The sequence below is a fragment of the Columba livia genome, chromosome 1 (assembly GCF_036013475.1).
Source record: "Columba livia isolate bColLiv1 breed racing homer chromosome 1, bColLiv1.pat.W.v2, whole genome shotgun sequence".
Classification (NCBI taxonomy): Eukaryota; Metazoa; Chordata; class Aves; order Columbiformes; family Columbidae; genus Columba; species Columba livia.
The window spans coordinates 55258098-55271724 of NC_088602.1; the positions used below are offsets into that span (position 1 = coordinate 55258098).

The 13627-nt window shown below is 39.3% G+C and overlaps 1 protein-coding gene across 3 annotated transcripts in view; it reads right to left on the reverse strand.

The window, feature by feature from the left end:
• The window catches only part of DZIP1 (DAZ interacting zinc finger protein 1), a 41091-nt gene that overhangs the window by 2306 nt on the left and 25158 nt on the right, over positions 1–13627 (reverse strand). For 2 of the 3 annotated variants that reach the window (XM_065057018.1, XM_065057003.1), the window contains 7 exons: positions 9948–10007; positions 7005–7150; positions 6482–6677; positions 5998–6127; positions 5756–5806; positions 4687–4889; positions 4178–4308 (listed from right to left, as the gene is read on the reverse strand). In XM_065057018.1, the coding sequence (XP_064913090.1) occupies positions 4178–4308; positions 4687–4889; positions 5756–5806; positions 5998–6127; positions 6482–6677; positions 7005–7150; positions 9948–10007 (917 nt within the window). The remainder of the gene's footprint in view (positions 1–4177; positions 4309–4686; positions 4890–5755; positions 5807–5997; positions 6128–6481; positions 6678–7004; positions 7151–9947; positions 10008–13627) is intronic. The other variant, XM_065057008.1, reaches the window with a different exon arrangement.

Sequence of the window (13627 nt, forward strand, 5' to 3'; positions counted from 1 at the left end):
AAAATATGTGTTCTTCTTACAACTCACTGTCAGCATGTACAAGCTTATTTTAATAAAGTGGTGGATCTGCACAATAAGCTCCCAAAATGAGAGTCACGTCAAACAGATGAACCTAAGGCAGTGTGTCCTGATCTTTCTTCTCTCATCTACCTGAGAACTAAATATCATCATTCAGCTTTTGAAGGAAAAGCGACAGCAGTTCCCTGTTCGTCAATCAGATGTGGCTCAATGGAATCGAGCCATTATTAGAGAGCTTAGCTGGGGAAAGTCAAAGATGGTTTCTCACAAAGCTACAATCTTCCTTCACTGGAGTCTCTCAGTGTTACAGGAAGATACAGAAGGTGCTTCTATCGCACAGAAGAAAGATTCAGATGCTATCAGAAAACAATGTAAGGTATGTACATACTAGAGAAAAATCAACAAATACGAACGTGTCGTGTGTCTCGAAAGAAGGAAGAGACGGCAGTAATACTCTATCTTGCAACATAATCCAATTTGAACATTGCAAACCGTTTTTCAAAAGCTGACAGATCTGCTCAGTGTGCTGTGTTATTAACATACCAGGATTCAACGTTTTGCTGTTTTAAATGATGTGCATTTGGAGGGCGTGGTAATGGGAAAGTCAGTCACATATACTGAGAAATGCTGGATGACATTTCCTCAAACATTCACTAAGTCCCAACTGATTTTTAAAGTACAAAATTCAGAGAAAAATGTCAATTTCAAAGATAATTCAGTTTTGATCAAGTGTAAATACACAGCACCAATCAAAACTGCTAAGCTGTTTTATTAACTCAAAAATTTACTCCAAAGAAATACCATCATCCAAACAATGTCTGGTACAGGTGAACTCAGGTAATACAGCTTCAGGTAAGCACAAAATTAATTTTCTCTAAAATGTTTCTGAAGTAACTTCCTTAAAACATGACCTTTATAATACATATGACAATGGGATGCCTTACAAAGGTTTTATGGTATTGTGGGTTTTGAGAACAACCATTAGCAGCTCTAAGTATTCAAGCTATTAGTATCACAGTATCACAGTATGATTGGGATTGGAAGGGACCTCAAAAGATCATCTAGTCCAATCCCCCTGCTGGAGCAGGAACACCTAAGTGAGGTCGCACAGGAACATGTCCAGGTGGGTTTTGAATGTCTCCAGAGAAGGAGACTCCACAACCCCCCTGGGCAGCCTGTTCCAGTGCTCTGTCACCCGCACTGAGAAAAAGTTTTTTCTCAAATTTAAGCGGAACCTCTTGTGTTCCAGCTTGATCCCATTACCCCTTGTCCTATCATTGTATTTAAGCTAACAAATATATTTGGATTTTCTGATAAACCGTTAATCCAGTGGTATTTTCCACTTACGTCTTTGGACACCTTTGAAAATCCCTCCTAATATTTAAAGAATGAACTTGATCTATATGCCTACATTTAAACATACAACTATGGACGTGAATCTATGCACATGTACACATAATTAGCAAGAATACAAGATGGTGTTGTTGTTCTGTAAAGATTCCAGAAATAAAGTAGCAACGCCTGCCCTGGGTTCATAAACTCATTTCAACCTCACCATGCTCATACAGCGACACGCCACTGTGTTAATACATCAGGGGCACTGTGTTTTCTAAATGAATTATAGCAAAAATATTTTTCATGGAATGATGGAATGGTTTGGGTTAGAAAGGAACTTTAGAGATCACCTAGTCCAACCCCACTGCCGAGGGCAGGGACACCTTCCACTAGACCAGGTTGCTTAAAGGCCTGTCCTGCCTGGCCTGGAACACTCCCAGGGATGGGGCATCCACAGCTTCTCCGGGCAGCCTGTTCCAGTGCCTCACCACCCTCATGGGGAAGTATTTCGTCCTTCTATCTAATCTAAATCTACTCTCAGCTTAAAACAACTGCCCCATGTGCTGTCACTATAGGCCCTGCTTAAAAGTCTGTCCCCATCTTTCTTATAGGCCCCTTTTAAGTACTGAAAGGCCGCAATAAGGTCTTCCCAGAACCTTCTCTTCTCCAGGCTGAACAACCCCAACTCCCTCAGCCTGTCCTCACAGCAGAGCTGTTCCAGCCCTCTAGTAATTTCTGTGGCCTCCTCCGACCCCTCTCCAACAGGTTCATGTCTTTCCTGTGCTGAGGGCTCCAGAGCTGGACACAGGACTCCAGCTGGGGTCTTACCAGAGCGGAGCAGAGGGGCAGAATCATCTCCCTTGACCTGCTGGCCACACTGCTTTTGATACAGCCCAGGATATTATTTGATTTCGGGGCTGCAAGTGCACGTTGCTGGCTCATGTCCTGTTTTTCATCCACCAGTACCCCCAAGTCCTTCTCTGCTGCGTTCAATCCCTTCATCCTCTGTGACTGTACTGATATTGAGGATTCCCCTGACCTAGGTGCAGGACCTTGCACTTGGCCTTGTTGAACTTCACGAGGTTCACCTTGGCCCACTTTGAGCTTGTCTGGGTCCTTCTAGATGGCATCCTGTCCCTCAGGCATGTCAACTGCACCACTCAGCTTGGTGTCATTCACAGACTTCCTGGGGGTGTGCTCGATACCACTATGTCATTAATAAAGATTGGTGAGCAGCAATGGTCCCAGAACAGACCCTTTAGGGACACCACTCGTTCCTGGTTTCCACTTGGATATTGAGCCATCAAGTGTAACTCCCTGGATGTGGCCATCCAGCCAGTTCATTTATCAATCTAACAGTCCATCTATCAAACCCGTGTGTCTCCAATTTAGAGGTAAGAATGTTGCAGGGGACAGTACCAAATGCCTTACAGAGTCCAAGTAAATGACATCTGTAGCTCTTCCCTGGTCCACTGATGCAGTCTCTCCACCACGGAAGGCCACTAGATTAGTCAGGCACAATTTGCCCTTGGTGAAGCCATGTTGTTTGTCTCTAATCGCCTCCCTGTTTTCTGTGTGTTTGGCATATCTGCCAGGAGGATCTGTTCCACGATCTTAACAGGCACAGAGGTGAGGCCGACAGGTCGGTAGTTCCCAGGGTTCCCCTTTTTAAAAATGGGTTTGATGTTTCCCTTTTTTTCATTGAGGGACTTCTGAATGCCATGACTTTTCAAATATGATGAGAACTGGCTTAACAACTACATCCGCCAATTCCCTCAGGACCCTGGGTGGCATCTTGTCACGTCCCAGGGACGTATTTATGTTAGGTTCCTCTGGTGGTCTTGAACCTGACCTTCTCTCACAATGGGAGGGACTTCATTCTTCTGGTAGGAGTGATAAACTTCAGATTCATATGTTACTCAGGAAGACCCAAGGTATCAGTTTCAATATGGATAACAGGATTTTCAGTAATTATTATTTGTTTATTTAGTGAAAAAATATTTTCTTGAATGCTAGAACTAGTATTTGGATGTCTACTTTGATCTAATAGCAACTACTAAAACTGAAATGAATAGCACTATCCGCTGCTGACTTTTGGTTTTGAGTAACTTTTGGGATTTTAAAAAAAAAATGTTCAGGAAAAGATCAATTCATATAAAAGTCATTAACAACTATAGAACTCTAAACTAAGGGGAAGACTGGGACTTTAGGAGCCTGAGGGGCAAAGAATAAGTTGTGTTAGTGTTCTGATTGTGAACACATGCCATACTCAATGGACAGACACCAGTGAGGTCTCTGATGTAGTCTGAAAACAGTATAGGATTGTAAACAGATGCAGCAGAACAAAGACCATACTCAGTAATGGAATTTGTCCCCTCACTAAAAGGTATGTAAAAGTTCCATATCAGATAAAGCTCTAGAAATAAAAATATTTTAAAATATTAGACAAGCAAACTCATTTTTTTCCTTCGTCCAAACAAGTTATTAGGAAAGCAAGTAAAGAAGGGCTCTCTCTATACTGCTAGAATCGAAGATAAAAATGATACCGATTGTTCCCAAACTTTGGGCTACCTGTAGTGACCCAAAATAGTCATGGCGTAAGCTGATAAGAAGTGTGGATGAAGAGGTCACTTGCCACAGCTCACTCACTTGCTAGTGCTTTTCCATACACCAGTGCAGACGTACCCAAAAAGACTACAAGGCTATAACTCCAAAACCGTCTTTGAGTTCTTCAATGCATCAAGATAGTTTCAGCATAAAAAAAAAAAGACATATATCTAGTTCAATTACTTAATGAAATAACAATGGCTATTAGAAGTGATACCTTCAGTTCTTGCACCTCTTCTTTCTTAATAAATGCCTGTGCAACATTAACCCCTCCAGCTGGTTTGTTCTTATTTCCATGGTTAGAAAGGCTCTTTCCAACTTGTTCAGTCAGTTTTTGAATAACTGCTCCTAAAGTTCACAAAAAAGTTATATTGACAGTTTCCATTCACAAGTAAAGGGCTTTACTGTAAACCATCTAGAAATCTCCCACAAAGTAAAAATAAGTTAAAGGCTGAGAAAAAATGTATTAGACAGAAGTCTCTCCGAGCCACAGACTGTCTCTTTTTCTGCATTTATATAAAACAGCATGATACACATCTAGTTTGAACTTACATCTCTAAGTAATATATTAATATAAACATATTAGCAAACATATAAAGTGCACACAAATATATATATACACTCAAGGCTGCCTTCATCGTGTTTTGTAACACAGAAATATCGCCAGCAAATGCAAAATCATGCACAGCTATTAAAACATGCATATACAAAAGTAGAGAAAAAAACCTTTTGAAGTTTTGGCAGGTGTTCCAGTTTCTTCAATTTCACTTTCCTCCATCCCATCCATATTGCTTTTGGCAGGAATCTTCTGAAAAGCGCTGACGTTGCTGCTTGATGTTTTTGACAGCTTTTCCAATAATTCTGGTGATATGTAAGACTGCTTAATATCATCTTCATCTACTTCTTCCTCTGAACTGAATGGTGGAGTTCTATGCAAAAACACATAAAAACCGAAGACTTACTGGGTTTCAGTGACTGCACTGATATATAGATATTTAAGCTTCCCTGTATTTTTCCCTGTAGCATGTTTTTCTTCCATGAAATAGACAAGAACTCCCATAAATTTTACCTATCCATAAAACTATTTAAAATAAATCATGCTGCTAAGTAAACTTGGAAAGTTATCACAAAATAATCTCCTGTATAGATAAGATTATTTCAATCTACGCAACTATCTTTACAAAACAACAGACTAATATATAACAAGTCTTGCCACGCAAACAAAGATAGGCTTTCATGGATCAACAGGGAGAGGAAAATTCAGGGTCAAGAAATCTGCACCACAGAATGTCTGTTCTGATATTCTGTTAATAATAATATTTTATTTATAATAATGGTTATAATTATAATAATAATAATTCAGGAATTTTTCAGTGCGGGAAATCACAAAGTAATGTGCCTGATGTGAGTGGAATCTGAAATATCATGTTTCATTTTGGTCACAGTATAAAAATATCAATAAAATGAAAAAACAAGGTTACCAAAGTCTTTAAAGGCTTTTAACTGGCTCAGAAAAAGCATCTGAGAACGAAACTAAAGGAAGTGATACTACCCATTTTTTTTGAATGTGCCTCTCTGGTTCACAATAAAGAATACATCTGCTGAAAGGAGAACATGCTGTCTTTCAGGGATGATAACAACAGACTCAAATGGAATAATACTTTAAAACAAAATATGAAATACGCAGTCCAGAAAACATTTAATTTCAGCTTAAAAACAGCTTTTGCGTGGCAAGCATGTAAATGTTCAGTCACCAAAAATGGTTTCTTCAAAAATACAAGGGAACAAAACATACGTGGTACTAGATGTCCTTCTGGAAACTTCGTTTACAAAAGGCTTCCTGGATCTAAAAATAATAAGACAAGTTATTTCAACACTGCCAGCCAACTAAGTAAGCATAAACTTTATACTGAAGTAATGTGAATTCTTTGCTCAGTTCTCAAAACATGTTCAAAAGATGTTCGCATCAGTCACAAAAACCCAAAGCCATAGGACTGTTACCTGAGGTATGAGTACTATGAGAACAGCATCTCTTACTTTGGTGTTGACGTATTCTGAGCGATGGCTGTTCTTTGTTCAGCTGGGCGGACGGCTGTTGAAGACCGTTTTACTGGCTTTTGTGCTGTGGCAGATGCAGAAATTCCCAATTGACTGAACTTCTGTTTATCTACAACAAACATTATCTCATTATTAGAAACAATGTTTGGTATCTTTTATATTTAATTTCTAAAACTAAAGATGTCTCTACTGCAGATTGTAGTTTATAGAAAAAGAAGAACAAAAGTATTTTTTTTTCTTCAGAGCAGTTCAGAGTTACCACGTTTGGCATTACAGGACCAAAGATTTCTGCAGTTAAACACCATGCCAAGAATCCTCCAAAGGAAATTAGTTGGCCATAACTATATAGAATATTTCTATAAAAATTATGAAAGCAGCTATACAGAAATGTTGCTAAATAAAACCTTAAAACAGCAGTTATAAAACGTAAGAGAATGAATAAACAAAACAAAAAGATTTTAACCTTGCGGAGGAAGCTGAGGATAGGAAACGGGTCTATAACAAGATGATGATTTCTCCTCAACCCTAAAGCTAACTTGACGTTCAAGGTGCTCTCGAATTCGCTGAATGTCAGGCTCATGCTTCCGTTTGCATTCTCTGGCAGATTCAATTGCACGCAAAATTTTATTTAAGCGATCATTTGGGATACCGCGAACACCCTAAGGAAACAAATTGTATTGTAAACACAGGGGCTATTATTTCTAGGATTTCTATCCTACAATCATATACGCTCTTTTAAACTTCACATTGCACAAAGCTTGTAGGAAACACACAGAAGTTGGTAACACTGCTCACAGGTGCAGCCATATCCTCCACAGCTGTAATGTGTTGGGCATCCTCTCAGGTTAGTAAATTATACTGATTTACAACACACAGAAATTTAGCTTTGGATTTCATAGGTTGAGGGTTGTGGTACAAGAGTGAGAGAAGAGCAAAAAAGTGGGACAAAGATGACCACTCTTCTACATAACTCAAAATAATCTTACTGCTTTAATTCCCAAGGTTTCCAGCTTCTCCTCCAGGGCTTGCTCCAAAACAACTCGTAATTCTTTAGTTAAAGAAGGATCAGTCTTCAAAGCATTTATTAAATGGTGGTTGCTTCTACCTGTTTTATGATCACCTTTCTCAGCTTCTGAAATATGAATGGAAAAAAACACGTTTAAGAGACATTTAAGAAATCCACAGTACATGAGACGACTAAAAACCTCACCGAAGCATGCATTTGTTTAGAAACGCCATAGACATACGTATGCACTTTTTGTTTACAAGGAGTTGTATTCTTTTTAAAATCTTGGGCTAGCTTACAAAAGTCAGCTCACTAGGAATCTATAATTCAGTACTGTTGTACTCACCATCACAAGTACCTTTTATTTTTCCTTGTTACAGAATTGCTGTAAAGATCTTTACTTTCAGAACTGTGTTTGGAAACTTCTGATAGAGTATCTTATGATAATTAAGTTCTCTAAAAGTGGTATTTCAAATCAAAGCTGAGCTCTATCAGGAATTAGAAGAGGAATATGACAACGGTTCTCAAGAAGAGCTTCAAACAACTTCATGTTCTCTGATAAAAAGCACCTACCAAAACCAAATCTTTGGAAAGCTGTAACACTTTCAGAAGTCTTAGTAAAGACAAAACCTTAGTCTGAGGCAGACCGTTTCACAGAAATCACAAGACAGATAATACTTCAAAACTCTTTCAAGGACAAAGTTCAGTGTCGTGTTTTCTTCCACACGCCTATGACATCATACATACTTAAAAGCAGACAAAGAAGTTTCTATCTCTTTCCCTTGCTTTAAGTTCCAGTAATGACATGACCTCTTATGCAAGAGATAAAGAATCATCAGACAGATTCTTCCATCGAAATTAAAGACTGACATTTAAGTTAGGCCAAAGTATTCTAGGGTCATACGGGGGAAGAGAGAAGCAAAACACACCATTGGGAACCTGCCTATAAAGTGTCTTTGGCAAGACAAAACTTTACTGAATGCCAGCCCACAGACAAGGACATAAATGAAGGAATTATTCCATACTGTGACTTCCAAACATTTTCTTTCAAAACAAACATGCCACTTTTCCTATTTTTAAACAACAACTGCTTATAAAGTTCAGCTTTCCATTTAGTTTTCATTTTTCTTTAAGGGAAAGATAAGCACCCTGAAGAGGACCCAAAAAAGCTTCAAGATACACAAATGATATTTAGGTTGTTTTGAGGCAGTGGCTTCCGACGGTAAGAACTGAGGTAAAGAAAACTGAAAAAGAGTCCAGCTACCATACTACAAGATCTGTGCTGAAGAGGACAAAATCTGGCTGAAATCCTAAGTGTCCTTGGGGACTGTGTGGACAACTTCAGTCCCTGAGAGAGGTGGGATTAAAAGTGGTTTGATGGAGAGCTGATTCCTAGAAGAGGCAAACTATGGGTTGGTGTGGAAATATAGGGCTATCAGACTATACCTGTCAGGAAAAGGGGCATTACGCAGTATGAAATCTTCCCAGAAAACCAGACTTGAGGCATTTTAAAGTGGAAGGCTCCAAGGAGCCTTCTGAAAATCATTGTCCCTTTCAAAATTTAATCCTCACAACAAAATAGATCCATCTAAAATAATTTTAAAATTCATAATTACTACATACTAATATGGGTAACAAGACTATCCAGCATTATCCTAATTAATGACAATATTAATTCTTGCTAATTAGCTCAAGCCAAATCCTCTTTGCTGGAGCCGAGTATTTAAGAAACTGTTTCCTTATTCACTTTTGTTTTTTTTAAAAAAACCCTAAATACTAGATTTGATTACTTTGGAGACAAGGGACCTTAAGTCTGCTCCCACTGTCTCAGCTCCTACATAAGCCTGTGAAATAATCTGAGAAGTCAAGAATTTTCACACTCTCCCTTTTAAAGGGCTGTCACTGAAAACAAAAAAATCTTGGTCTATCTTTTCAGACTGCATTCTTTCTTTTTCTCTTGTGTACTGCAGGCCATGCCTTTAGGCACAGCAGAAGAATCAAAGACAATCCATCAAGAGAGAAGATGGCAAGCAAGAGCAATAGCAGAAAGCACGGCAAAAATGCGAGCAGTCTTTATTTCAGGGTGTTCAGAGTCACTGGGTTTTCCCTGGGGAAACACCTCTCACTTACGTGCAGAGGTATTCAAATGACAATTTAGTTTTTGAAACAGCACCATTCCTTCAAAATTTAAACTCATCGACTACAAGGCTCAAAACTGATTTTAATTTTGCGCATGGTACAGATTATTATGTCATTCAGCTATTTGGTGTTTCATCTAAAGTACTGTTACCCTTCTTCAGGAGAAGAATACCCTGCGGGTTGAACGAACACTTTATTTTCTGTCACTGTAAATGTTGCCTTTTCCAAGTTTTCCTCAAACGAAGCAGAACAGCTGCCAACAATTCATTCAGAATTGCACAAACCTGGCTGGAGCTGTGGCTACCTGGAAGGAGCCGTAAATGAGATTGCCTGCTGAAGTATCTTGGGTGCACCTACAAAAGTGGACAGCTTCAACCTCCACCACCAACCTCCTCCTTCTGTCTGAACTCCTTGTCCTCTCACAGAGAGTTTGAAAAAGAAGCAAGCATCCACTGCGATAGCATCATTGCCAAGAAGCTTCCAGTAAGGGGGTATTCCTCATGAAACATCATCATTCTGCTTAGCTCACGTGCCTTTAGGCATACGGAATATGCCTGATTTAAAGAGTTAGCCAGCTTTCCATAAAAACATTGAATTGGATAAGGAAATCATAATATTAGCAAGCACCAACAGCAAACAGGAGACTGACACAAAGAATGTTCCCACCCAAATCACATAAGCATACTCAAATACAATGAAAAAATACTGTAGGTGTCAAGAAATATTTACATTTTTATTTTCAAAAAACACATGCCACTACATTTTGAGCTGAATCAACCATTACCTTTTTCCTCTTCTGAAAGCTCCTCTATGGGTTCCAGCATATGCACCAAGGGTGCCTGCTCTAATAATGAGGAAAAACAGGAACACCAGACAAACAGGACAGAAGAAGGTCAAGGTCCAGAGTGGGAAAGTTAGGCAAAAAAACACACTGATGTCAATTTTCCCGATTGCTGACAACCTGCTTAACAATCACAAACCAAATGCAACGTGACTCTTCACTGCCTTGATGGTACATTTTTGTAGAGGACACCCTAATACAATAGCCACTTCAGGAACGATTAACTTGCCCAAACATGGGTGTCTAGTGTCATCTCAGATATATCAGAGTTTCAAGTCCTGGGGACAGGTCAGGCTGATATGTCACACAACCACAGAAAAACCTGCGCCCTTCTGTAGTAGCACCCAGAGGCCAGGTGGGATGTTTTGAGGCATCTACTATGACAAGGCCACCTAAGATTAAGCAAATTAATACTGTCATTCATTTCTCATAAGGAGTATTTGAATTTTAAAATTTATTTTAAAATAATATTAATACATAATTTGATACAAAAAGTTTACAAAATGGACAGCCATAGAAATCCTGAAAAATATATGGAAAAAATATGTTAACTCATCATTCCAAAGAATTATTAAGTATTGAGTTCATATATGCAAAAGATAGAGAAATTTTATATATATATATGATAATTTCCAATAAAACCAACTTAAAAAAAATCTTCAATCACTCCAATATCGTGAGACTCAGTATTTTCATGTGCTTTAAAGAAATCTTGAGATGTCCTCTGCCGAAAACAGCTTCCTAAACACATTGAAATTATAATTCTATAGGCTGTCAGGTACCATTTGGTTTATATAAACGAAGTCAGAGTACAGTTTATTTACAGCTTTATAGACTTCAGATACAAGAGATGCAGCAAAATGCTTATATGTAGAATAATAAAAATTCAGGTTTTTAAAATGTTAATATCTGCCTTCCATAAATAAATTTATTTCAATGAAAACTGGAATTTAAGTTTCTAGAGCTTATAATAAAAACCGAAATGCACAAACTGTATCTGCAGCATTCAACTACCGGCAGTATAGGCGTGTAGAATTTATCAGCCAACATTTTGGGCCAACATACATTTGCCCCAGCCTTCACAAGAAACCTCTGGCACTATAAGTGGTTGCTACACCATATGGGTAGAAGGGGAGGAGACGATGCTGCAGTAAAGGTGCCTGCTCTGCAGCACTTCCCATACAACAAGGTACAAACGTGGGTGCGCTGGGATGGATAATCGGGGTGAAATGAGCACTTGGAGCTAAGTGACATTTACTGTCACATCTCCAATATTCCCCGTGTGAAGGGGACTTAAAGCAGTGTTGTAAACGCTTGGGTACGGCTGCTGCTCTCTCCAGGCTTTCCATACTTGTGGTTACATTCAGCCTCTCACCTGCTTTTCCAAGCAGGTTACAAGACTTAAGATTTGCTCTCATATATTTTGCACTAAATAAGAAGCTCTAAAAAAATGCTTCTTACACCATCACAAGATGCTAACAAGATGCAAATGTCAATGTATTTTATGGAAACACTTAAAAGCAAAACTCTAAGAGACTGATTAATAAATAGGCTTCTGGTCTTTCAGTCTCTAAAGCTGTAAAATTTAGCAGTGGCCAGAGCATTCCTGGGCACTGGAATATGATCCTCCACACTACTGAACTCCTATAGCTGCTCCTGCCACATTGTTGTCCTGCACCAGCTAACATAATTCTCCAAAACAATCTTCAGGCACAGTTTGGGATCACTCCCACAAGCCTGCAGTGAGGCCGTTTTGGAGGACAGAGCCAGAAGCACAGATGAGGGATGTTCTCAGGGTGATTTAATTCAGCCGCATGGGCATTGAGGCCTCCAAGTTTCTTGGCTGAGCCTATCAGATAGTAAGACGGTTGCTCTGTAATTGGATTTAATCTATACTTGTTTTACCTGCACTTTGATCAAACACAATCTGCTTAAAGGAGCTGACTCATCTCTGCACAAGCCCTTGTCAAGTAACTTAAATTTCATTTAAAGCCCAGTCCCCAGAACTCAGACCTGAAAATAGTCTGCTGATCTGGCGTAAGGTACGTGCTTCTCTTTCTCAGTATACTAGAAACAGAGGAAGTTAAAATCAGTAAAAGAACAGTTGCAAGAGCAAAACCAAAATGCATTACTTGCTACAGGTAATGTCATTCACTGCATGGTGATAGAGATTGAATGCTAAGACACAGGGGAGTGCAACATCTGGTTAACACCAATTTCTCCAATATGAGTAGGCCTTTTCTTTACTGTACATTTGTTCCAAGAGATATTTATGAAAAAACACACTGGAATCCTATGTAAGAAAAAACAGCTTGGTTCACCTCTCCTCTGGTTTATAGACAGGTGTAGAGATCACTCCCCTAAGGAGCTCCCTCCTTATGTTTTCCAGGGATGTGCTGCTTCTAGCCGTTTGATCAGACCTCTCAGCTCTTACCTTACTCCACATCCTTGAAATCAGCAGTACCTAAATATTATCCAGCTTATTTTTAGGAATCTTTCAAGTCTGACTACCCAGCTAAGCCTTAAATCTTTACAAAGCAGTCTTTCCTAACTTCCTATCTAAAACAATCCTCCTGATGCAGACTGAAATCCTCACTACTCTGAATTATTTTAACCTTCCCTAGTTAATCAGACCTTTTTTCCCAAAATCTCACCGAATCACAATCCAGTGTTAGCCTTAAACAAGTAATCACTACTTCTGACTTAAGTAGAGTCAGTTACCTTCCTATCAATTACCAGCACTAAGTCTAGTTCAGCTGACTCGAGCAGATGCTGCTCTACATCAACATCTTCAACATCAGACCTTGTTGGCCAAGACTGTACTCCTAGCTTTCAACCTAGTCTGAGTGTTGAACCTAGACAGACTCCTATCTTCCCTTTTGGACTCAACGCCTAGATATAAATTACTTGTTCCTAGTCACTTCTCTGTTCCCTACTCCAGATTAACACCCAACTGTCCTTGCCTTACTGGAAGAGGATCCCAGGAGGCTGAAGCAAAGCAGGAGGCACTTTGGGCTCCAGGAGATCACCTGCTTTGGACTACCAGAGTACTGGTAGAACTGGAGATTACATCAGCGTTGCAGTTCAGATGCAACCTCAATTATACTTTGTTCATTGACACTACTTGAACCCTGGCTCTCATCTCCACCCCTTTCTTGGCTATGAAATAAAGATAAATTTCAACTTCATACGTAAACCTATTAACTGCTGCTACCTTGCTTAACTGATCCTTCTTAACTGTAAGTCTCATTTGCCAATTGTTGTCTGCCTAAATCTAATCCTAACCCTAATTAAAGACCAGTGATCCCTGAATAACCAGGTGGCTCTGGGTCATACCAGCCCATTGCAGACCCTGCCATAAATAAACTTCTACTGCTGTCATGAACCAGTTTAACTCCAAAGCTAATTGACAGAATCATAGAATCATTTTGATTGGAAGAGACCCTCAAGATCATAGAGTGCAACCTAAGTCTGGCACTAAACCATGTCCTGAAGAACCTCATATACGTGTCTTTTAAACAGCTTCAGGGATGGTGACTCCACCACTTCCCTGGGCAGCCTGTTCCAGTGCCCAACAACCCTTTCTGTGAAGAAATTTTTCCTCATATCCAATCTAAACCTTC